Raw genomic sequence first — 25,277 nt, 5'->3', positions numbered from 1 at the left:
GGGGGAGGGGGAGAGGGCGGGGGGAGGGGGAGGGGAGGGGAGAGCAGGAGGGGGAGTGCGGGAGGGAGAGTACGGGAGGGGGAGGGGTGAGCGGGAGAGGGAGGGGGAGGGAGAGTGCGGGAGGGGGAGGGGGGAGTGCGGGAGGGGGAGGGGGAGTGGAGGATGGGAGGGGGAGGTGGAGGATGGGAGGGGGAGGGCTGGGGTGGAAGGGCGAGAGCGGGAGGGGGAGGGGGAGGAGAGTGCGGGAGGGGGACAGCGGGAGGGGGAGGAGAGGGGGAGTGCGGGAGGAGGAGTGGGAGTTTGGGAGTTGGAGGGGGAGTGCGGGGGGGGGAGAGGAGGGGGAGTGCGGGGGGGGGTAGTGCGAGAGAGGGAGGGGAGGGGTGTGCGGGAGGGGGAGGGGAGTGCGGGAGAGAGAGGGGAGTGCGGGAGAGGGAGGTGGAGGATGGGAGGGAGAGTGCAGTGGTGGAAGGGCGAGAGCGGGAGGGGGAGGGGGAGGGGAGTGTGGGAGGGAGAGAGGGAGTGCGGGAGGGGAGTGTGGGAGGGGATGGGGGCGAGCGGGAGGGGGAGGTGGAGAGCAGGATGGGGAATGGGTGTGCGGAAGCGTGAGGGGGAGAGCGGAGGGCGAGGGAAGGGGGAGTACAGGAGGGGGAGGGGAGGGGGAGTGCGGGAGTGGAAGGGGGAGTGCGGGAGGGGGAGGGGACGGGGAGAGCGGGAGGGAGAAGGGGAGTGCGGGTTGAGGGGAAGGGGGAGGGGGAGTGCGGGAGGTGGTAGGGGAGGTTGAGGGAGAGTGCGGGAGGGGGAGGGGGAGTGCGGGAGCGGAAGGGGAGTGCTGCGGGGGGGGGTGTGTGCCGGAGGGAGAGGGGAGGTGGAGTGCGGGAGGGGGAGGGGAGAGGAGGGGGAGTGCGGGGGGGGGGGGAGAGGAGGGGGAGTGCGGGGGGGGTAGTGCGAGAGAGGGAGGGGAGGGGTGTGCGGGAGGGGGAGGGGAAGTGCGGGAGAGAGAGGGGGAGTGCGGGAGAGGGAGTGGGAGGTGGAGGATGGGAGGGGGAGTGCAGGGGTGGAAGGGCGAGAGCGGGAGGGGGAGGGGAGGGGGAGTGCGGGAGGGGGAGAGCGGGAGGGGAAGGAGGAGTGCGGGAGGGGGAGGGGACGGGGAGAGCGGGAGGGAGAAGGGGAGTGCGGGATGAGGGGAAGGGGGAGGGGGAGTGCGGGGGGTGGGTAGTGCGAGAGAGGGAGGGGAGGGGTGTGCGGGAGGGGAGGGGGAGTGCGGGAGAGAGAGGGGAGTGCGGGAGAGGGAGGGGAGGTGGAGGATGGGAGGGGGAGTGCAGGGGTGGAAGGGCGAGAGCGGGAGGGGAGGGGAGTGTGGGAGGGGGAGGGGGAGTGCGGGAGGGGGAGTGTGGGAGGGGATGGGGGCAAGCGGAAGTGGGAGGGGGAGAGCGAGGGAAGGGGGAGTACAGGAGGGGGAGGGGAGGGGAGGGGAGGGGGAGTGCGGGATGGGGAGGGGGAGTTTGGGAGTTGGAGGGGGAGTGCGGGAGGGAGGGGGAGGGGGGGAGTGCGGGGGGGGAGAGGAGGGGGAGTGCGAGGGGGGAGTGCGAGAGAGGGGGCGGAGGGGTGTGCGGGAGGGGGAGGGGGAGTGCGGGAGGGGGGAGTGCGGAGGGGAGGGGAGAGAGCGGGAGGGGGAGAGCGGGAGGGGAGCGCAGGAGGGGAGGGTGAGTGCGGGGGGAGGGGGAGAGCGGGAGGGGGTGGGAGTGCGGGAGGGCGAGGGGAGAGGAGTGCGAGAGGGGGATGGGGAGGGGGAGGTGGGAGTGCGGGAGGGGGAGGGGAGGGGGAGTATAGGAGGGGAGGGAGAGTGGGAGGGGGAGTGTGGGAGGGGAAGGTGAGAGCGGGAGGAGGAGGGGGAGTGCGGGAGGGGGAGGGGGAGAGCGGGAGGGGGAGTGCGGGAGGGGGAGGGTGAGAGCAGGAGGGGGAGTGCGGGAGGGAGAGTACGGGAGGGGGAGGGGTGAGGCGGAGAGGGAGGGGGAAGGAGAGTGCGGGAGGGGGAGGGGGTGTGCGGGAGGGGGAGGGGAGGTGGAGGATGGGAGGGGGAGGGCTGGGGTGGAAGGGCAAGAGCGGGAGGGGAGGGGGAGGAGAGTGCGGGAGGGAGAGTGCGGGAGGTGGAAGGGGGAGGGGGCGTGTGGGAGGGGAAGGGGGAGAGCGGGAGCGGGAGGGGGACAGCGGGAGGGGGAGGAGAGGAGGAGTGCGGGAGGGGGAGGGGGAGTTTGGGAGTTGGAGGGGGAGTGCGGGAGGGAGGGGGAGTGCGGGGGGGGAGAGGAGGGGGAGTGCGGGGGTGGTAGTGCGAGAGAGGGAGGGGAGGGGTGTGCGGGAGGGGGAGGGGGAGTGCGGGAGAGAGAGGGGGAGTGCGGGAGAGGGAGGTGGAGGATGGGAGGGAGAGTGCAGTGGTGGAAGGGCGGGAGGGGGAGGGGGAGGGGAATGTGGGAGGGGGAGTGTGGGAGGGGATGGGGGCGAGCGGGAGGGGGAGGTGGAGAGCGGGATGGGGAATGGGTGTGCGGAAGCGTGAGGGGGAGAGGGGGAGAGCGGGAGGGCGAGGGAAGGGGGAGTACAGGAGGGGGAGTTTGGGAGTTGGAGGAGGAGTGCGGGAGGGAGGCGGAGGGGGGGAGGGAGTGCGGGGGGGGGAGAGGAGGGGGAGTGCGGGGGGGGGGGGGGGGAGTGCGAGAGAGGGAGGGGAGGGATGTGCGGGAGGGGGAGGGGGAGAGCGGGAGGGGGAGGGGGAGTGCGGGAGAGCAGGAGGGGGAGGGTGAGAGCAGGAGAGGGAGGGGGAGAGCGGGAGGGGGAGGGGGAGCGCAGGAGGGGGAGGGGGAGTGCGGGGGAGGGGGAGAGCGGGAGGGGGTGGGAGTGCGGGAGGGCGAGGGGAGGGGGAGTGCGGGAGGGGGATGGGGAGGGGGAGGTGGGAGTGCGGGAGGGGAGTATAGGAGGGGAGGGAGAATGAGAGGGGGAGTGTGGGAGGGGAAGGTGAGAGCGGGAGGAGGAGGGGGAGAGCGGGAGGAGGAGGGGGAGTGCGGGAGGGGGAGTGTGGGAGGGGGAGGCGGAGAGCGGAAGGGGGAGGGGGAGTGCGGGAGGGGGAGGGGGAGTGCGGGAGGGGGAGGGGGAGTGCGGGGGGAGGGGGAGAGCGGGAGGGGGTGGGAGTGCGGGAGGGCGAGGGGAGGGGGAGTGCGGGAGGGGGATGGGGAGGGGGAGGTGGGAGTGCGGGAGGGGGAGTATATGAGGGGACGGAGAGTGGGAGGGGGAGTGTGGGAGGGGAAGGTGAGAGCGGGAGGAGGAGGGGGAGAGCGGGAGGAGGAGGGGGAGTGCGGGAGAGGGAGTGTGGGAGTGGGAGGGGGAGAGCGGGAGGGGGAGGGGGAGTGCGGGAGGGGGAGGGTGAGAGCAGGAGAGGGAGGGGGGAGGGGGAGTGCGAGAGGGAGAGTACGGGAGGGGGAGGGGTGAGCGGGAGAGGGAGGGGGAGGGAGAGTGCGGGAGGGGGAGGAGGAGTGCGGGAGGGGGAGGTGGAGGATGGGAGGGGGAGGTGGAGGATGGGAGGGGGAGGGCTGGGGTGGAAGGGCGAGAGCGGGAGGGGGAGGGGGAGGAGAGTGCGGGAGGGAGAGTGCGGGAGGTGGAAGGGGGAGGGGGCGTGTGGGAGGGGAAGGGGGAGAGCGGGAGCGGGAGGGGGACAGCGGGAGGGGGAGGGGGTGTGCGGGAGCGGGAGGGGGAGTTTGAGAGTTGCAGGTGGAGTGCGGGAGGGTGAGGGGAGGTGGAGTGCAGGGGGGGAGAGGAGGGGGAGTGCGGGGGGGGATTGCGAGAGAGGGAGGGGAGGGGTGTGCGGGAGGGGGAGGGGGAGTGCGGGAGGGGGAGGGGGAGTGCGGGAGGGGAGGGGGAGAGCGGGAGGGGGAGGGGGAGCGCGGGAGGGGGAGGGGGAGAGCGGGAAGGGGTGGGAGTTCGGGAGGGGGAGGGGAGGTGGAGGGGAAGTGCGGGAGGGGGAGGTGGGAGTGCGGGAGGGGAAGGGGGTGTATGGGAGGGGAGGGAGAGTGCGGGAGGGGGGAAGGGGGAGAGCGGGAGGGGGAGGTTGCGGGAGGGGAGGGGGAGTGGGAGGGGGAGTGCGGGAAGGTGAGGGGGAGAGGGAGAGCGGGGGAAGGGGGAGTGCGGGAGGGGGAGGGGGAGTACGGGAGAGGGAGGGGAGGGGGAGTGCGAGAGAGGGAGGGGAGGGGGAGTACGGGAGGCGGAGGGGTGTGCGGGAGGGGGAGGGTGAGTGTGGGAGGGGGAGGCGAAGGGGGCGAGCGGGAGGGGGAGGGGGAGGGGAGTGCGGGAGGGGGAGAGTGGGAGGGGAAGGGGGAGTGTGGGAGGAGGAGTACGGGAGGAGGAAAGGGAGAGCGGGAGGGGGAGTGGGTGAGCGGGAGAAGGGGAGTTTGGGAGTTGGAGGGGGAGTGCGGGAGGGGCAGGGGAGGGGGAGAGCGGGAGGGGAGGGGCAGGGGGAGTGCGGGAGGGGGAGTGCGGGAGGGGGAGGGGGAATATGGGAGGGGGAGAGCGGGAGGGGAGGGGAGTGCGGGAGGGGGAGGGGGACGAGGAATGCGGGAGAGGGAGGGGTAGTGTGGGAGTGGGAGGGGGAGAGTGGGAGGGGGAGTTCGGGAGGGGGAGGGGGAGTGCGGGAGGGGGAATGTGGGAGGGGGAGAGCGGAAGGGGAGGGGAGTGCGGGAGGGGGAGGGGGACGAGGAATGCGGGAGGGGGAGGGGTAGTGTGGGAGTGGGAGGGGGAGAGTGGGAGGGGGAGTTCGGGAGGGGGAGTGCGGGAGGGGAGGTGGAGTGCGGGAGGCGGAGGGGAGAGCGGGAGGGGGAGTGCGGGAGGGGGAGGTGGGAGAGCGGGAGGGAGAGGGGGAGTGCAGGAAGGGGAGGGGGAGTGCGGGAGGGTGAGGGGAGGGGGTCGGGGAGTGCGGAAGAGGGAGGGGGGAGTGCGGGAGCAGGAGTGGAGAGCGGGAGGGAGATGGGGAGTGCAGGAAGGGGAGGGGGAGTGCGGGAGGGGGAGCGGGAGCGCGGGAATGGGAGGGTGAGAGCGGAAGGGGGAGGGGGAGTGCGGGAGGGGGAGGTTGAGAGCGGGAGGGGGAGGTTGAGAGCGGGAGGGGGAGGGGGAGTGCGGGAGGGGATGGGGAGAGCGAGAGGGGGAGGGGAGGGGGAGTGCGGGATGGGGAGAGCGGGAGGGGAAGGGGGATTGCGGGAGGGGGAGGGGACGGGGAGAGCGGGAGGGAGAAGGGGAGTGCGGGTTGAGGGGAAGGGGGAGGGGGAGTGCGGGAGGCGGTAGGGGAGGTTGAGGGAGAGTGCGGGAGGGGGAGGGGGAGTGCGGGAGCGGAAGGGGGAGTGCTGCGGGGGGGAGGGTGTGCCGGAGGGAGAGGGGGAGGTGGAGTGCGGGAGGGGGAGGGGAGAGGAGGGGGAGTGCGGGGGGGGGGGAGAGGAGGGGGAGTGCGGGGGGGGTAGTGCGAGAGAGGGAGGGGAGGGGTGTGCGGGAGGGGGAGGGGGAGTGCGGGAGAGAGAGGGGGAGTGCGGGAGAGGGAGAGGGAGGTGGAGGATGGGAGGGGGAGTGCAGGGGTGGAAGGGAGAGAGCGGGAGGGGGAGGGGGAGGGGAGTGTGGGAGGGGGAGGGGGAGTGCGGGAGGGGGATGGTGGGAGGGGATGGGGGCGAGCGGGAGGGGGAGGTGGAGAGCGGGATGGGGAATGGGTGTGCGGAAGTGGGAGGGGGAGAGCGGGAGGGCGAGGGAAGGGGGAGTACAGGAGGGGGAGGGGAGGGGGAGTGCGGGATGGGGAGGGGGAGCTTGGGAGTTGGAGGGGGAGTGCGGGAGGGAGGGGAGTGCGGGGGGGGAGAGGAGGGGGAATGCGAGGGGGGCAGTGCGAGAGAGGGGACGGAGTGGTGTGCGGGAGGCGGAGGGGGAGTGCGGGAGGGGGAGTGCGGGAGGGGGAGTGCGGAGGGGAGGGAGAGAGCGGGAGGGGTGTGCGGGGGGAGGGGGAGAGCGGGAGGGCGTGGGAGTGCGGGAGGGCGAGGGGAGAGGGAGTGCGGGAGGGGGATGGGGAGGGGGAGGTGGAAGTGCGGGAGGGGGAGGGGAGGGGGAGTATAGGAGGGGAGGGAGAGTGGGAGGGGAAGGTGAGAGCGGGAGGAGGAGGGGGAGAGCGGGAGGAGGAGGGGGAGTGCGGGAAGGGGAGTGTGGGAGGGGGAGGGGGAGTGCGGGAGGGGGAGGGTGAGAGCAGGAGGGGGAGTGCGGGAGGGAGAGTACGGGAGGGGGAGGGGTGAGCGGGAGAGGGAGAGTGCGGGAGGGGGAGGGGGAGTGCGGGAGGGGGAGGGGAGGTGGAGGATGGGAGGGGGAGGTGGAGGATGGGAGGGGGAGGGCTGGGGTGGAAGGGCGAGAGCGGGAGGGGGAGGAGAGTGCGGGAGGGGGCGTGTGGGAGGGGAAGGGGAGAGCGGGAGCGGGAGGGGGACAGCGGGAGGGGGAGGAGAGGGGGAGGGGGAGTTTGGGAGTTGGAGGGGGAGTGCGGGAGGGAGGGGGAGTCGTGCGAGAGAGGGAGGGGAGGGGTGTGCGGGAGGGGGAGGGGGAGTGCGGGAGAGAGAGGGGGAGTGCGGGAGAGGGAGGTGGAGGATGGGAGGGAGAGTGCAGGGGTGGAAGGGCGAGAGCGGGAGGGGGAGGGGAGTGTGGGAGAGGGAGAGGGAGTGCGGGAGGGGGAGTGTGGGAGGGGATGGGGGCGAGCGGGAGGGGGAGGTGGAGAGCGGGATGGGGAATGGGTGTGCGGAAGCGTGAGGGGGAGAGCGGGAGGGCGAGGGAAGGGGGAGTACAGGAGGGGGAGGGGAGGGGGAGGGGGAGGGGGAGTTTGGGAGTTGGAGGGGGAGTGCGGGAGGGAGGGGGAGGGGGGGGGGAGTGCTGGGGGGGGGGGAGAGGAGGGGGAGTGCGGGGGGGGGAGTGCGAGAGAGGGAGGGGAGGGATGTGCGGGAGGGGGAGAGCGGGAGGGGGAGGGGGAGTGCGGGAGGGGGAGGGTGAGAGCAGGAGGGGGAGGGTGAGAGCAGGAGAGGGAGGGGGAGAGCGGGAGGGGGAGGGGGAGCGCAGGAGGGGGAGGGGGGAGAGCGGGAGGGGGTGGGAGTGCGGGAGGGCGAGGGGAGGGGGAGTGCGGGAGGGGGATGGGGAGGGGGAGGTGGGAGTGCGGGAGGGGGAGTATAGGAGGGGAGGGAGAGTGAGAGGGGGAGTGTGGGAGGGGAAGGTGAGAGCGGGAGGAGGAGGGGGAGTGCGGGGGGGGAGTGTGGGAGGGGGAGGGGGAGGGTGAGAGCAGGAGAGGCAGGGGGAGGGGGAGTGCGGGAGGGAGAGTACGGGAGGGGGAGGGGTGAGCGGGAGAGGGAGGGGGAGGGAGAGTGCGGGAGGGGGAGGAGAGTGCAGGAGGGAGAGTGCGGGAGGTGGAAGGGGGAGGGGGCGTGTGGGAGGGGAAGGGGGAGAGCGGGAGCGGGAGGGGGACAGCGGGAGGGGGAGGGGTTGTGCGGGAGCGGGAGGGGGAGAGCGAGGGGAGGGGGATTACGGGAGGGGGAGGGGGTGTGCGGGAGGGGGAGGGGGAGTTTGAGAGTTGCAGGTGGAGTGCGGGGAGGGGGAGGGGAGGTGGAGTGCGGGGGGGGGAGAGGAGGGGGAGTGCGGGGGGCGATTGCGAGAGAGGGAGGGGAGGGGTGTGCGGGAGGGGGAGGGGGAGTGCGGGAGGGGAGGGGGAGAGCAGGAGGGGGAGGGGGAGCGCAGGAGGGGGGAGGGGGAGAGCGGGAGGGGGTGGGAGTTCGGGAGGGGGAGGGGAGGGGGAGGTGGAGGGGAAGTGTGGGAGGGGGAGGTGGAGGGGAAGTGCGGGAGGGGGAGGTGGGAGTGCGGGAGGGGGAGGGGGAGTATGGGAGGGGAGGGAGAGTGCGGGAGGGGGGAAGGGGGAGAGCGGGAGGGGGAGGGGGGGTTGCGGGAGGGGGAGTGCGGGGGGAGGGGGAGTGCGGGGGGAGGGGGAGTGCGGGAGAGGGAGGGGGAGTGCGGGAAGGTGAGGGGGAGAGGGAGAGCGGGGGAAGGGGCAGTGCGGGAGGGGGAGGGGGAGTACGGGAGAGGGAGGGGAGGTGGAGTGCGAGAGAGGGAGGGGAGGGGGAGTACGGGAGGCGGAGGGGTGTGCGGGAGGGGGAGGGTGAGTGTGGGAGGGGGAGGCGAAGGGGGCGAGCGGGAGGGGGAGGGGGAGGGGAGTGCGGGAGGGGGAGAGTGGGAGGGGAAGGGGGAGTGTGGGAGGAGGAGTACGGGAGGGGAAAGGGAGAGCGGGAGGGGGAGTGGGTGAGCGGGAGAAGGGGAGTGCGGGAGGTGGAGGGGGAGTTGGAGGGGGAGTGCGGGAGGGGCCGGGGAGGGGGAGAGCGGGAGGGGAGGGGGAGGGGGAGTGCGGGAGGGGGAGGGGGAGTGCGGGAGGGGGAGGGGGAATGTGGGGGGGGGAGAGCGGGAGGGGAGGGGTAGTGTGGGAGTGGGAGGGGGAGAGTGGGAGGGGGAGTTCGGGAGGGGAGGTGGAGTGCGGGAGGGGGAGGTGGGAGTGGGAGGGGAGAGCGGGAGGGAGAGGGGGAGTGCAGGAAGGGGAGGGGGAGTGCGGGAGGGTGAGGGGAAGTGCGGGAATGGGAGGGGGAGAGCGGGAGGGGGAGTGCGGGAGGAGGAGGGTGAGAGCGAGAGGGGGAGGGGGAGTGCGGGAGGGGGAGAGCGGGGGGGAGGGGGAGGGGGAGAGCGGGAGGGGGAGGGGACGGGGAGAGAGAGGGGAAGTGCGGGTTGAGGGGGAGAGGGAGGGGGAGTGCGGGTTGAGGGGGAGAGGGAGGGGGGAGTGCGGGAGGGGGTAGGAGAGGTTGAGGGAGAGTGTGGGAGGTGGAGGGGGAGTGCGGGAGGGGGAGGGGGAAGTGCGGGAGGGGGAGGGGGAAGTGCGGGAGCGGAAGGGAGAGTGCTGCGGGGGGAAGGGGAGTGTGGGAGGGGAGTGTGGGAGGGAGAGGGGTGGGGGAGAGCGGGAGGGGAGGGTAGTGTGGGAGGGGGAGAGCGGGAGTGGGAGTGGGAGAGCGGGAGTGCGGAAGGGGGAGGGGAGGGGGTCGGGGAGTGCGGAAGAGGGAGGGTGGAGTGCGGGAGCAGGAGTGGAGAGCGGGAGGGAGGTGGGGAGTGCAGGAAGGGGAGGGGGAGTGCAGGAAGGGGAGGGGGAGTGCGGGAGGGGGAGCGGGAGCGCGGGAATGGGAGGGTGAGAGCGGGAGGGGGAGGGGGAGTGCGGGAGGGGGAGGGTGAGAGCGGGAGGGGATGGGGAGAGCGGGAGGGGGAGTGCGGGAGCGGGAGGGGAAGTGCGGGAGGTAGAGGGGACGGGGAGAGCGGGAGGGAGAAGGGGAGTGCGGGTTGAGGGGAAGGGGGGGGAGGGGGAGTGGGAGTGCGGGAGTGGAAGTGGGAGTGCTGCGGGGAGGAGGGGAGTGCCGGAGGGAGAGGGGGAGGTGGAGTGCGGGAGGGGAGTGCGAGAGGAGGAGGAGGAGTGTGTGAGGGCTGTGTGGGAGGAGGAGGGGAGTGTGTGAGGAGGAGGGGGAGTGTGGGAGGGGGAGGGGAGTGAGGGAGTGGGAGGGAGAGTGGAGTGAGGGAGTGGGAGGGGGAGTGAGGGAGTGGGAATGAGGGAGGGGGAGTGGGAGGGAGAGGGAGTGTGGGAGAGGGAGGGGGGGTGGAGTGCGGGAGGGGGAGTGGACTGTGGGAGGGGGAGGGCGAGGGGGAGTGGAGTGCGGGAGGGGGACGGGGAGTGTGGGAGGGGGAGGGGTGTGCGAGAAGAAGAGGGGGAGTGGAGTACGGGAGCGGGAGGGGGAGGGGGTGAGCGAGAGGAGGAGTGTGGGAGAGGGAGGAGGGAGGGAGTGCAGGATGTGGGAGTGGTGAGTGGAGTGCAGGTGGGGGTTAATCAAAGTCAATTTAGCTTCGGAAATGGAATAACAGTGAGGGAAAGGAAGACTGGAATGAAATAGAGAGAAAAGATCCCTTGGGATTGCTGCCCAGCGAGTTCAGTTCAATAACCCCCCAGAGCCCTACTTCCCACCCCCTGCGGCAGCCCCTGCCTGGCAGTCCCACCTTGTACTTGTCGGAGGCTCGCTGGAGTGGCAGGAAGCTGTGACCCGCGTGCTCAGGCTCGTCTCTGCAGATGGAGCAGCTCAGCTGCTGCTGGTCCTCGCAGAACAGCTTGAGCCCCTCCTGGTGCCCCGGGGGCAGTGTGGGGTGCCGCTGCTCCCGCTCCCATTCCCGCTCCCCCCGTTGCCCCGCTCCAGCCGCTGCTCCCGCTCCCGCCCCTGCTCCAGCTCCAGCTCCCGCAGCCTCTCGGCCAGGTTGGCCAGCACGCGGTTGGCCTTCGGCGCCCGGCTGGGGATGACGGCCCGGCACTCGGGACACGCCGCCTCGGCCCCCTCGCCCTCCCAGCACTTGGTGATGCAGGCGCGGCAGAAGTTGTGGTCGCACTCCAGCCTGACCGGCTGCACGAACAGCGACAGGCAGACCGAGCAGTTCAGCTCCTCGGCCAGGCACAGGACCTGCCGGCTGCACGACATTGTCCTTTGTGAATCTTCCCGCCCTTTGAAACGCAGTTATGTGCGGGGATTTTTTTTTAATTGTGTTGAAAACCACTTTCAGTTTCATCCCCCACCCTGGCTCTTGCCAGTTAACCCATTCCAGTCGCTTATCAGCCTGAGACAGACAGGATCGGGTCGAGCGCTCAGCTTACTCCGAGCCCGATTTTCGTGTATCAAACAGGTGGCCAACAGTGTGGGTGGGTGGGGTTGGGGTGTGAGGTCGGGGGTTACATATAAAATGGAGGGAGTTTCTTTTGAAATTAAAACAGAGCCCCAATTGAAATCGACGGGATCTGCCCTAACATTTCCTTATAAGAACATAAGAAATAGCAGCAGGAGGAGGCCATTCGGCCCCTCGAGCCTGCTCCGCCATTCAATAAGATCATGGCTGATCTTCGACTGAAGCGTCACTTCCCTGCACTCTCCCCATATCCCTTGATTCCCTTAATATCCAAAAATCTATCGATCTGTGTCTTGAATATACTCAATGACTGAGCCTCCACAGCCCCATGGGGTAGAGAATTCCAAAGATTCACCACCCTCTGAGTGAAGAAATTTCTCCTCATTTCAATCCTAAATGGCTGACCCCTTATTCTGAGACTGTGACCCCTGGTTCCAGACTCCTCAGCCAGGGGAAACATCCTCCCTGCATCCACCCTGTCAAGCCTTGTAAGAATATTGTATGTTTCAATGAGATCACCTCTCATTCTTCCAAACTCGAGAGAATATAGGCCTAGTCTACTCAATCTCTGCTCATAGGACAATCCCCCCATCCCAGGAACCAGTCTGGTGAACCTTCATTGCACTCCCTCAAAGGCAAGTATATCCTTCCTCAGGTAAGGAGACCAAAACTGTACATAATACTCCAGGTGTGGTCTCACCAATACGCTGTACAGGTGTAGCAGGACTTCCCTACTTTTAGTCTTTCGAACCTTAGTCTCTGGGCGGGAAACCCATGGGATCAGGGGAGGACACCGGTTTTACATCCACCTGATATCACGCCCCACTGACTGCAAGGGAGAGAGGTCTAAACCCGATCTGATCAGTTTCCCGATGTGCGGGTTTGGTTAATATCGCCCCCAGTGGCTGAAGTTAATATCGGGGCCAGTGGACTTCTCTTACTCTTTACAGAGCCCTTGACATCAGGGCAGCAATTGACCGAGTGTGGCACCAAGGAGCCCTAGTAAAACTGAAGTCAATGGGAATCAGGGGGAAAACTCCCCACTGGCTGGAGCCATACCTAACACTAGGGAAGATGGTTGTGGTTGTTGGAGGTCAATCATCTCAGCCCCAGGACATCGCTGCAGGAGTTCCTCAGGGCAGTGTCCTCGGCCCAACCATCTTCAGCTGCTTCATCAATCACCGTCCCTCCATCATAAGGTCAGAAGTGGGGGTGTTCGCTGATGATTGTACAATGTTCAGTTCCATTCGCAACTGCTCAGATAATGGCGCAGTCCATGCCCACATGCAGCAAGATCTGGACGACATTCAGGTTTGGGTTGATAAGTGCCAACTAACATTTGCGCCACACAAGTGTCAGTCAATGACTATCCCCAACAAGTTTTGCAGTGCTGAGGGAGTGCTGCACTGTCGGAGGTGCCGTCTTTTGGATGAGACGTTAAACCGAGGCCCTGTCTGCTCTCTCAAGTGGATGTAAAAGATCCAATGGCACTATTTCGAAGAAGAGCAGGGGAGTTATCCCCAGTGTCCTGGGGCCAATATTTATCCCTCAATCAACATAACAAAAAAACAGATTATCTGGTCATGATCACATTGCTGTTTGTGGGAGCTTGCTGTGTGCAATTTGGCTGCTGTGTTTCCTACATTACAACAGCGGCTACACTTCAAAAGTGGCTGTAAAGCATTTTGGACGTCCCGAGGTTGTGAAAGGTGCTTTTTAAATGCAAGTTCTTCTTTCTATATTCTTTACCCAACCTCCACCCCATGTACTGTTGCAAAAGCCATTTGTCACTCAGCCAAATAAGCAGCCAATTCTTACTGGAAATGAATCCACAGCTTGACTCACCCTTAGATATTTAGCAACTTTGAAAGAATTGCTGTGATTCAACAAGCAGGATTCGGCCCAGGAGTTTGTGTAGTGCATTTCAGCTGTGTTCCTGTCCACACATGAAAAGTGCTCATATTAGAAGATGGTAGAAGTGGCAGTAGTAAGGTTGCATGCCTGGGTTTATGGATTATCAGTAACCTCACAAGTAGAGCTTTCAGAAATATCCCCTGATTTACCGAGGGAGACTGATGCCTTCACTGCCTGTTGGGAGCAGGATTTCCCGCCCTTCATCAAACCGATTTCAGCTGAGTGAAATTCAGATGCTTTCCATAAAGCGCGGGTGATTCCCCCTGCCAGATTATCAACAAAAAGAATCCACATTTTTGAGGTTGTCTGTAACAGTTACATTGGGTGAACATATGTCCTTAACCAAACCCTGGGGGACACAGTGTGGGAACGCAGCAAAGTGGCCAGGAAGGAATAATTAGGTTGCAGACTCAGCCAGGCAAGATTTTTTGAGCAGCCCATATTTTAGCATTTGCACATATACAATACGAATGTGCATATAACTAGCAAGGAGGTAGTTATATATAGGCTCATTCAGACACCTCACCTTCCCCACCCCCACATGTCACACTTGCCCCAGCCATGAGTGCTTTTACATCTCCTTGAGAAAGCAGACAGGGCCACAGTTTAACGTTTCAGTCGAATGACGGCACGTCCGACAGATCAACACTCCCTCAGCACTGCAGTGGGAATGTCGGCCGAGGGTTTTCGTGCTCAGGTCGCTGGAGTTGGACTTAAACCCACAGCCTTCAGACCCAGAGGCGAGGGTGCTACCCACTGACATTCAACTGAGGTCACACCTGATCCCCCAGAGACTGAGGTCACACCCTCCCCCCACCCCGGTGACTGAGGTCACACCCTCCCCCCCAGAGACTGAGGTCACACCCTCCCCCCCAGAGACTGAGGTCACACCCTCCCCCCCCCAGTGACTGAGGTCACACCCTCCCCCCCCGCCAGTGACTGAGGTCACACCCTCCCCCCCCAGTGACTGAGGTCACACCCTCCCCCCCAGTGACTGAGGTCACACCCTCCCCCCCCGCCAGTGACTGAGGTCACACACTCCCCCCCAGTGACTGAGGTCACACCCTCCCCCCCAGTGACTGAGGTCACACCCTCCCCCCAGTGACTGAGGTCACACCCTCCCCCCCAGAGACTGAGGTCACACCCTCCCCCCCCCGCCAGTGACTGAGGTCACACCCTCCCCCCCCCCAGTGACTGAGGTCACACCCTCCCCCCCCAGTGACTGAGGTCACACCTGATCCCCCAGAGACTGAGGTCACACCCTCCCCCCCAGAGACTGAGGTCACACCCTCCCCCCCGCAGTGACTGAGGTCACACCCTCCCCCCCCCAGAGACTGAGGTCACACCCTCCCCCCCCAGAGACTGAGGTCACACCCTCCCCCACCCCAGTGACTGAGGTCACAGCCTCCCCCCCACCCCGGTGACTGAGGTCACACCCTCCCCCCGCCAGTGACTGAGGTCACACCCTCCCCCCCAGAGACAGAGGTCACACCCTCCCCCCCAGTGACTGAGGTCACACCCTCCCCCCGCCAGTGACTGAGGTCACACCCTCCCCCCCAGAGACTGAGGTCACACCCTCCCCCCCCCCCAGTGACTGAGGTCACACCCTCCCCCCCAGTGACTGAGGTCACACCCTCCCCTCCCCAGAGACTGAGGTCACACCCTCCCCGCCAGTGACTGAGGTCACACCCTCCCCCCCAGAGACTGAGGTCACACCCTCCCCCCCAGTGACTGAGGTCACACCCTCCCCGCCAGTGACTGAGGTCACACCCTCCCCCCCAGTGACTGAGGTCACACCCTCCCCCCCAGTGACTGAGGTCACACCCTCCCCCCCCAGAGACTGAGGTCACACCCTCCCCCCCCCAGTGACTGAGGTCACACCCTCCCCGCCAGAGACTGAGGTCACACCCTCCCCCCCAGTGACTGAGGTCACACCCTCCCCCCGCAGTGACTGAGGTCACACCCTCCCCTCCCCAGTGACTGAGGTCACACCCTCCCCCCCCAGAGACTGAGGTCACACCCTCCCCCCCCCCCCAGTGACTGAGGTCACACCCTGCCCCCCAGAGACTGAGGTCACACCCTCCCCCCCAGAGACTGAGGTCACACCCTCCCCTCCCCAGTGACTGAGGTCACACCCTCCCCCCCAGAGACTGAGGTCACACCCTCCCCCCCAGAGACTGAGGTCACACCCTCCACCCCAGAGACTGAGGTCACACCCTCCCCCACAGAGACTGAGGTCACACCCTCACCCCCAGAGACTGAGGTCACACCCTCCCGCCCAGTGACTGAGGTCACACCCTCCCCCCCCAGAGACTGAGGTCACACCCTCCCCGCCCAGAGACTGAGGTCACACCCTCCCCCCCCCGGTGACTGAGGTCACACCCTCCCCCCCCCAGAGACTGAGGTCACACCCTCCCCCCCCCAGTGACTGAGGTCACACCCTCCCCGCCAGTGACTGAGGTCACACCCTACCCCCCAGTGACTGAGGTCACACCCTCCCCCCGCAGTGACTGAGGTCACACCCTACCCCCCGCAGTGACTGAGGTCACACCCTCCCCCCCAGTGACTGAGGTCACACCCTCCCCCAGCGACTGAGGTCACACCCTCCCCCCCAGTGACTGAGGTCACACCCTCCCCCAGCGACTGAGGTCACACCCTCTCTCCCAGTGACTGAGGTCACACCCTCCCCCCCAGTGACTGAGGTCACACCCTCCCCCAGTGACTGAGGTCACACCCTCCCCCCCAGTGACTGAGGTCACACCCTCCCCCCCAGAGACTGAGGTCACACCCTCCCCCCCAGTGACTGAGGTCACACCCTCCCCCCGCAGTGACTGAGGTCACACCCTCCCCCTCAGTGACTGAGGTCACACCCTCCCCCCAGTGACTGAGGTCACACCCTCCCCCCAGTGACTGAGGTCACACCCTCCCCCCCAGTGACTGAGGTCACACCCTCCCCCCCAGTGACTGAGGTCACACCCTCCCCCAGCGACTGAGGTCACACCCTCTCTCCCAGTGACTGAGGTCACACCCTCCCCCCCCAGTGACTGAGGTCACACCCTCCCCCCCAGTGACTGAGGTCACACCCTCCCCCCCAGTGACTGAGGTCACACCCTCCCCCCCAGTGACTGAGGTCACACCCTCCCCCCGCAGTGACTGAGGTCACACCCTCCCCCCCACCAGAGACTGAGGTCACACGCTACCCCCCAGTGACTGAGGTCACACCCTCCCCGCCAGTGACTGAGGTCACACCCTAGCCCCAGTGACTGAGGTCACACCCTCCCCCCGCATTGACTGAGGTCACACCCTCCCCCCCGCAGTGACTGAGGTCACACCCTTCCCCCCAGTGACTGAGGTCACACCCTCCCCCCCAGTGACTGAGGTCACACCCTTCCCCAGCGACTGAGGTCACACCCTCTCTCCCAGTGACTGAGGTCACACCCTCCCCCCCAGTGACTGAGGTCACACCCTCCCCCAGTGACTGAGGTCACACACTCCCCCCCAGTGACTGAGGTCACACCCTCCCCCCCAGGAACTGAGGTCACACCCTCCCCCCCAGTGACTGAGGTCACACCCTCCCCCCCAGTGACTGAGGTCACACCCTCCCCCCAGAGACTGAGGTCACACCCTCCCCCCAGTGACTGAGGTCACACACTCCCCCCCAGTGACTGAGGTCACACCCTCCCCTCCAGTGACTGAGGTCACACCCTCCCCCCCCCCAGTGACTGAGATCACACCCTCCCCGCCAGTGACTGAGGTCACACCCTCCGCGCCCAGAGACTGAGGTCACACCCTCCCCCCGCAGTGACTGAGGTCACACCCTCCCCGCCAGTGACTGAGGTCACACCCTCCCACCCAATGACTGAGGTCACACCCTCCCCCAGCGACTGAGGTCACACCCTCTCTCCCAGTGACTGAGGTCACACCCCACACCCTCCCCCCCAGTGACTGAGGTCACACCCTCCCCCCCAGTGACTGAGGTCACACCCTCCCCCAGCGACTGAGGTCACACCCTCTCTCCCAGTGACTGAGGTCACACCCCACACCCTCCCCCCCAGTGACTGAGATCACACCCTCCCCCCCAGTGACTGAGGTCACACCCTCCCCCCCAGAGACTGAGGTCACACCCTCCCCCCGCAGTGACTGAGGTCACACCCTCTCCCCCAGTGACTGAGGTCACACCCTCCCCCCCCCCCAGAGACTGAGGTCACACCCTCCCCCCCAGTGACTGAGGTCACACCCTCCCCCCCAGTGACTGAGGTCACACCCTCCCCCCCAGTGACTGAGGTCACACCCTCCCCCAGCAACTGAGGTCACACCCTCTCTCCCAGTGACTGAGGTCACACACTCCCCCCCCAGTGACTGAGGTCACACCCTCCCCCCCAGTGACTGAGGTCACACCCTCCCCCCCAGTGACTGAGGTCACACCCTCCCCCCCAGTGACTGAGGTCACACCCTCCCCCCCAGAGACTGAGGTCACACCCTCCCCCCCAGAGACTGAGGTCACACCCTCCCCCCCAGAGACTGAGGTCACACCCTCCCCCCCAGTGACTGAGTTCACACCCTCCCCCCCAGTGACTGAGGTCACACCCTACCCCCCAGTGACTGAGGTCACACCTCACCCTCCCCCAGTGACTGAGTTCATACTCTCCCCCGCCTCCCCCGAGTGAATGAGGTCACACCCTTCCCCCAAGTGAATGAGGTCACACCCTCCCCCCCCAGAGACTGAGGTCACGCCCTACCCTCCAGTGACTGAGGTCACACCCTCCCCGCCAGTGACTGAGGTCACACCCTACTCCCCAGTGACTGAGGTCACACCCTCCCCCCGCAGTGACTGAGGTCACACCCTACCCCCCGCAGTGACTGAGGTCACACCCTCCCCCCCAGTGACTGAGGTCACACCCTCCTCCCCAGTGACTGAGGTCACACCCTCCCCCAGCGACTGAGGTCACACCCTCTCTCCCAGTGACTGAGGTCACACCCTCCCCCCCAGTGACTGAGGTCACACCCTCCCCCAGTGACTGAGGTCACACACTCCCCCCCAGTGACTGAGGTCACACCCTCCCCCCCAGTGACTGAGGTCACACCCTCCCCCCCAGTGACTGAGGTCACACCCTCCCCCCCAGAGACTGAGGTCACACCCTCCCCCCCAGTGACTGAGGTCACACCCTCCCCCCCAGAGACTGAGGTCACACCCTCCCCCCCAGTGACTGAGGTCACACCCTCCCCCCGCAGAGACTGAGGTCACACCCTACCCCCCAGTGACTGAGGTCACACACTCCCCCCCCAGAGACTGAGGTCACGCCCTACCCCCCAGTGACTGAGGTCACACCTCACCCTCCCCCAGTGACTGAGGTCATACTCTCCCCTGCCTCCCCCGAGTGAATGAGGTCACACCCTCCCCCCCAGTGACTGAGGTCACACCCTCCTCCCCCAGAGACTGAGGTCTCACCCTGCCCCCCCAGAGACTGAGGTCACGCCCTCCCCCCAGTGACTGAGGTCACACCCTCCCCCCCAGTGACTGAGGTCACACCTGACCCCTCCCCCCCAGTGACTAAGGTCACATCTGACCCCTCCCCCAGTGACTGAGGTCACACCCTCCCCCCCAGTGACTGAGGTCACACCCTCTCCCCCAGTGACTGAGGTCACACCCCACACCCTCCCCCCCAGTGACTGAGATCACACCCTCCCCCCCAGAGACTGAGGTCACACCCTCCCCCCCAGAGACTGAGGTCACACCCTCCCCCCGCAGTGACTGAGGTCACACCCTCTCCCCCAGTGACTGAGGTCACACCCTCCCCCCCCACAGAGACTGAGGTCACACCCTCCCCCCCAGTGACTGAGGTCACACCCTCCCCCCCAGTGACTGAGGTCACACCCTCCCCCCCAGTGACTGAGGTCACACCCTCCCCCAGCAACTGAGGTCACACCCTCTCTCCCAGTGACTGAGGTCACACACTCCCCCCCCAGTGACTGAGGTCACACCCTCCCCCCCAGTGACTGAGGTCACACCCTCCCCCCCAGTGACTGAGGTCACACCCACCCCCCCAGTGACTGAGGTCACACCCTCCCCCCCAGTGACTGAGGTCACACCCTCCCCCAGTGACTGAGGTCACACACTCCCCCCCAGTGACTGAGGTCACACCCTCCCCCCCAGGAACTGAGGTCACACCCTCCCCCCCAGTGACTGAGGTCACACCCTCCCCCCCAGTGACTGAGGTCACACCCTCCCCCCAGAGACTGAGGTCACACCCTCCCCCCAGTGACTGAGGTCACACACTCCCCCCCAGTGACTGAGGTCACACCCTCCCCCCCCAGTGACTGAGATCACACCCTCCCCGCCAGTGACTGAGGTCACACCCTCCGCGCCCAGAGACTGAGGTCACACCCTCCCCCCGCAGTGACTGAGGTCACACCCTCCCCGCCAGTGACTGAGGTCACACCCTCCCACCCAATGACTGAGGTCACACCCTCCCCCAGCGACTGAGGTCACACCCTCTCTCCCAGTGACTGAGGTCACACCCCACACCCTCCCCCCCAGTGACTGAGGTCACACCCTCCCCCCCAGTGACTGAGGTCACACCCTCCCCCCCAGTGACTGAGATCACACCCTCCCCCCGCAGTGACTGAGGTCACACCCTCCCCCCCAGTGACTGAGGTCACACCCTCCCCCAGCGACTGAGGTCACACCCTCTCTCCCAGTGACTGAGGTCACACCCCACACCCTCCCCCCCAGTGACTGAGATCACACCCTCCCCCCCAGTGACTGAGGTCACACCCTCCCCCGCAGAGACTGAGGTCACACCCTCCCCCCGCAGTGACTGAGGTCACACCCTCCCCCCCAGTGACTGAGGTCACACCCTCCCCCCCCCAGAGACTGAGGTCACACCCTCCCCCCCAGTAACTGAGGTCACACCCTCCCCCCCAGTGACTGAGTTCACACCCTCCCCCCCAGTGACTGAGGTCACACCCTCCCCCCGCAGTGACTGAGGTCACACCCTCCCCGCCAGTGACTGAGGTCACACCCTCCCACCCAATGACTGAGGTCACACCCTCCCCCAGCGACTGAGGTCACACCCTCTCTCCCAGTGACTGAGGTCACACCCCACACCCTCCCCCCAGTGACTGAGGTCACACCCTCCCCCCCAGTGACTGAGGTCACACCCTCCCCCAGCGACTGAGGTCACACCCTCTCTCCCAGTGACTGAGGTCACACCCCACACCCTCCCCCCCAGTGACTGAGATCACACCCTCCCCCCCAGTGACTGAGGTCACACCCTCCCCCCCAGAGACTGAGGTCACACCCTCCCCCCGCAGTGACTGAGGTCACACCCTCTCCCCCAGTGACTGAGGTCACACCCTCCCCCCCCCCAGAGACTGAGGTCACACCCTCCCCCCCAGTGACTGAGGTCACACCCTCCCCCCCAGTGACTGAGGTCACACCCTCCCCCCCAGTGACTGAGGTCACACCCTCCCCCAGCAACTGAGGTCACACCCTCTCTCCCAGTGACTGAGGTCACACACTCCCCCCCCCAGTGACTGAGGTCACACCCTCCCCCCCAGTGACTGAGGTCACACCCTCCCCCCCAGTGACTGAGGTCACACCCTCCCCCCCAGTGACTGAGGTCACACCCTCCCCCCCAGAGACTGAGGTCACACCCTCCCCCCCAGAGACTGAGGTCACACCCTCCCCCCCAGAGACTGAGGTCACACCCTCCCCCCCAGTGACTGAGTTCACACCCTCCCCCCCAGTGACTGAGGTCACACCCTACCCCCCAGTGACTGAGGTCACACCTCACCCTCCCCCAGTGACTGAGTTCATACTCTCCCCCGCCTCCCCCGAGTGAATGAGGTCACACCCTTCCCCCAAGTGAATGAGGTCACACCCTCCCCCCCCAGAGACTGAGGTCACGCCCTACCCTCCAGTGACTGAGGTCACACCCTGCCCGCCAGTGACTGAGGTCACACCCTACCCCCCAGTGACTGAGGTCACACCCTCCCCCCGCAGTGACTGAGGTCACACCCTACCCCCCGCAGTGACTGAGGTCACACCCTCCCCCCCAGTGACTGAGGTCACACCCTCCTCCCCAGTGACTGAGGTCACACCCTCCCCCAGCGACTGAGGTCACACCCTCTCTCCCAGTGACTGAGGTCACACCCTCCCCCCCAGTGACTGAGGTCACACCCTCCCCCAGTGACTGAGGTCACACACTCCCCCCCAGTGACTGAGGTCACACCCTCCCCCCCAGTGACTGAGGTCACACCCTCCCCCCCAGTGACTGAGGTCACACCCTCCCCCCCAGAGACTGAGGTCACACCCTCCCCCCCAGTGACTGAGGTCACACCCTCCCCCCCAGAGACTGAGGTCACACCCTCCCCCCCAGTGACTGAGGTCACACCCTCCCCCCCCAGAGACTGAGGTCACACCCTACCCCCCAGTGACTGAGGTCACACACTCCCCCCCCAGAGACTGAGGTCACGCCCTACCCCCCAGTGACTGAGGTCACACCTCACCCTCCCCCAGTGACTGAGGTCATACTCTCCCCTGCCTCCCCCGAGTGAATGAGGTCACACCCTCCCCCCCAGTGACTGAGGTCACACCCTCCTCCCCCAGAGACTGAGGTCACACCCTGCCCCCCCAGAGACTGAGGTCACGCCCTCCCCCCAGTGACTGAGGTCACACCCTCCCCCCCAGTGACTGAGGTCACACCTGACCCCTCCCCCCCAGTGACTAAGGTCACATCTGACCCCTCCCCCAGTGACTGAGGTCACACCCTCCCCCCCAGTGACTGAGGTCACACCCTCTCCCCCAGTGACTGAGGTCACACCCCACACCCTCCCCCCCAGTGACTGAGATCACACCCTCCCCCCCAGTGACTGAGGTCACACCCTCCCCCCCAGAGACTGAGGTCACACCCTCCCCCCGCAGTGACTGAGGTCACACCCTCTCCCCCAGTGACTGAGGTCACACCCTCCCCCCCCACAGAGACTGAGGTCACACCCTCCCCCCCAGTGACTGAGGTCACACCCTCCCCCCCAGTGACTGAGGTCACACCCTCCCCCCCAGTGACTGAGGTCACACCCTCCCCCAGCAACTGAGGTCACACCCTCTCTCCCAGTGACTGAGGTCACACACTCCCCCCCCAGTGACTGAGGTCACACCCTCCCCCCCAGTGACTGAGGTCACACCCTCCCCCCCAGTGACTGAGGTCACACCCTCCCCCCCAGTGACTGAGGTCACACCCTCCCCCCCAGTGACTGAGGTCACACCCTCCCCCAGTGACTGAGGTCACACACTCCCCCCCAGTGACTGAGGTCACACCCTCCCCCCAGGAACTGAGGTCACACCCTCCCCCCCAGTGACTGAGGTCACACCCTCCCCCCCAGTGACTGAGGTCACACCCTCCCCCCAGAGACTGAGGTCACACCCTCCCCCCAGTGACTGAGGTCACACACTCCCCCCCAGTGACTGAGGTCACACCCTCCCCTCCAGTGACTGAGGTCACACCCTCCCCCCCCCAGTGACTGAGATCACACCCTCCCCGCCAGTGACTGAGGTCACACCCTCCGCGCCCAGAGACTGAGGTCACACCCTCCCCCCGCAGTGACTGAGGTCCACACCCTCCCCGCCAGTGACTGAGGTCACACCCTCCCACCCAATGACTGAGGTCACACCCTCCCCCAGCGACTGAGGTCACACCCTCTCTCCCAGTGACTGAGGTCACACCCCACACCCTCCCCCCCAGTGACTGAGGTCACACCCTCCCCCCCAGTGACTGAGGTCACACCCTCCCCCCCAGTGACTGAGATCACACCCTCCCCCCGCAGTGACTGAGGTCACACCCTCCCCCCCAGTGACTGAGGTCACACCCTCCCCCAGCGACTGAGGTCACACCCTCTCTCCCAGTGACTGAGGTCACACCCCACACCCTCCCCCCCAGTGACTGAGATCACACCCTCCCCCCCAGTGACTGAGGTCACACCCTCCCCCGCAGAGACTGAGGTCACACCCTCCCCCCGCAGTGACTGAGGTCACACCCTCCCCCCCAGTGACTGAGGTCACACCCTCCCCCCCCCCAGAGACTGAGGTCACACCCTCCCCCCCAGTAACTGAGGTCACACCCTCCCCCCCAGTGACTGAGTTCACACCCTCCCCCCCAGTGACTGAGGTCACACCCTCCCCCCGCAGTGACTGAGGTCACACCCTCCCCGCCAGTGACTGAGGTCACACCCTCCCACCCAATGACTGAGGTCACACCCTCCCCCAGCGACTGAGGTCACACCCTCTCTCCCAGTGACTGAGGTCACACCCCACACCCTCCCCCCCAGTGACTGAGGTCACACCCTCCCCCCCAGTGACTGAGGTCACACCCTCCCCCCAGTGACTGAGGTCACACCCTCCCCCCCAGAGACTGAGGTCACACCCTCCCCCCCCGCCAGTGACTGAGGTCACACCCTCCCCCCCCCCAGTGACTGAGGTCACACCCTCCCCCCCCCAGTGACTGAGGTCACACCTGATCCCCCAGAGACTGAGGTCACACCCTCCCCCCCAGAGACTGAGGTCACACCCTCCCCCCCGCAGTGACTGAGGTCACACCCTCCCCCCCCCAGAGACTGAGGTCACACCCTCCCCCCCCAGAGACTGAGGTCACACCCTCCCCCACCCCAGTGACTGAGGTCACAGCCTCCCCCCCCCCCCGGTGACTGAGGTCACACCGTCCCTCCGCCAGTGACTGAGGTCACACCCTCCCCCCCAGAGACAGAGGTCACACCCTCCCCCCCAGTGACTGAGGTCACACCCTCCCCCCGCCAGTGACTGAGGTCACACCCTCCCCCCCAGAGACTGAGGCCACACCCTCCCCCCCCCCCAGTGACTGAGGTCACACCCTCCCCCCCAGTGACTGAGGTCACACCCTCCCCTCCCCAGAGACTGAGGTCACACCCTCCCCGCCAGTGACTGAGGTCACACCCTCCCCCCCAGAGACTGAGGTCACACCCTCCCCCCCAGTGACTGAGGTCACACCCTCCCCGCCAGTGACTGAGGTCACACCCTCCCCCCCAGTGACTGAGGTCACACCCTCCCCCCCAGTGACTGAGGTCACACCCTCCCCCCCCAGAGACTGAGGTCACACCCTCCCCCCCCCCAGTGACTGAGGTCACACCCTCCCCGCCAGAGACTGAGGTCACACCCTCCCCCCCAGTGACTGAGGTCACACCCTCCCCCCGCAGTGACTGAGGTCACACCCTCCCCTCCCCAGTGACTGAGGTCACACCCTCCCCCCCCAGAGACTGAGGTCACACCCTCCCCCCCCCCAGTGACTGAGGTCACACCCTGCCCCCCAGAGACTGAGGTCACACCCTCCCCCCCAGAGACTGAGGTCACACCCTCCCCTCCCCAGTGACTGAGGTCACACCCTCCCCCCCAGAGACTGAGGTCACACCCTCCCCCCCAGAGACTGAGGTCACACCCTCCACCCCAGAGACTGAGGTCACACCCTCCCCCACAGTGACTGAGGTCACACCCTCCCCCCCAGAGACTGAGGTCACACCCTCCCGCCCAGTGACTGAGGTCACACCCTCCCCCCCCAGAGACTGAGGTCACACCCTCCCCGCCCAGAGACTGAGGTCACACCCTCCCCCCCCCGGTGACTGAGGTCACACCCTCCCCCCCCCAGAGACTGAGGTCACACCCTCCCCCCCCAGTGACTGAGGTCACACCCTCCCCGCCAGTGACTGAGGTCACACCCTACCCCCCAGTGACTGAGGTCACACCCTCCCCCCGCAGTGACTGAGGTCACACCCTACCCCCCGCAGTGACTGAGGTCACACCCTCCCCCCCAGTGACTGAGGTCACACCCTCCCCCAGCGACTGAGGTCACACCCTCCCCCCCAGTGACTGAGGTCACACCCTCCCCCAGCGACTGAGGTCACACCCTCTCTCCCAGTGACTGAGGTCACACCCTCCCCCCCAGTGACTGAGGTCACACCCTCCCCCAGTGACTGAGGTCACACCCTCCCCCCCAGTGACTGAGGTCACACCCTCCCCCCCAGAGACTGAGGTCACACCCTCCCCCCCAGTGACTGAGGTCACACCCTCCCCCCGCAGTGACTGAGGTCACACCCTCCCCCTCAGTGACTGAGGTCACACCCTCCCCCCAGTGACTGAGGTCACACCCTCCCCCCAGTGACTGAGGTCACACCCTCCCCCCCAGTGAATGAGGTCACACCCTCCCCCCCAGTGACTGAGGTCACACCCTCCCCCAGCGACTGAGGTCACACCCTCTCTCCCAGTGACTGAGGTCACACCCTCCCCCCCCAGTGACTGAGGTCACACCCTCCCCCCCAGTGACTGAGGTCACACCCTCCCCCCCAGTGACTGAGGTCACACCCTCCCCCCCAGTGACTGAGGTCACACCCTCCCCCCGCAGTGACTGAGGTCACACCCTCCCCCCCACCAGAGACTGAGGTCACACGCTACCCCCCAGTGACTGAGGTCACACCCTCCCCGCCAGTGACTGAGGTCACACCCTAGCCCCAGTGACTGAGGTCACACCCTCCCCCCGCATTGACTGAGGTCACACCCTCCCCCC

The 25,277-nt window shown here is 66.8% G+C and overlaps 1 protein-coding gene across 1 annotated transcript in view; it reads right to left on the bottom strand.

The window, feature by feature from the left end:
• Nucleotides 1–10,662, bottom strand: part of LOC139230193 (E3 ubiquitin-protein ligase TRIM39-like) — a 22,781-nt gene extending 12,119 nt beyond the window's left edge. The window contains exon 1 of the mRNA XM_070862034.1: nt 10,105–10,662. Coding sequence (XP_070718135.1) covers nt 10,105–10,662 — 558 coding nt within the window. The remainder of the gene's footprint in view (nt 1–10,104) is intronic.
• Between the last annotated feature and the right edge of the window lie 14,615 nt (nt 10,663–25,277).

This window comes from Pristiophorus japonicus, chromosome 19 (genome assembly GCF_044704955.1).
Source record: "Pristiophorus japonicus isolate sPriJap1 chromosome 19, sPriJap1.hap1, whole genome shotgun sequence".
NCBI classification, from domain to species: Eukaryota; Metazoa; Chordata; class Chondrichthyes; family Pristiophoridae; genus Pristiophorus; species Pristiophorus japonicus.
This window is presented reverse-complemented; position numbering and strand designations above follow the sequence as displayed.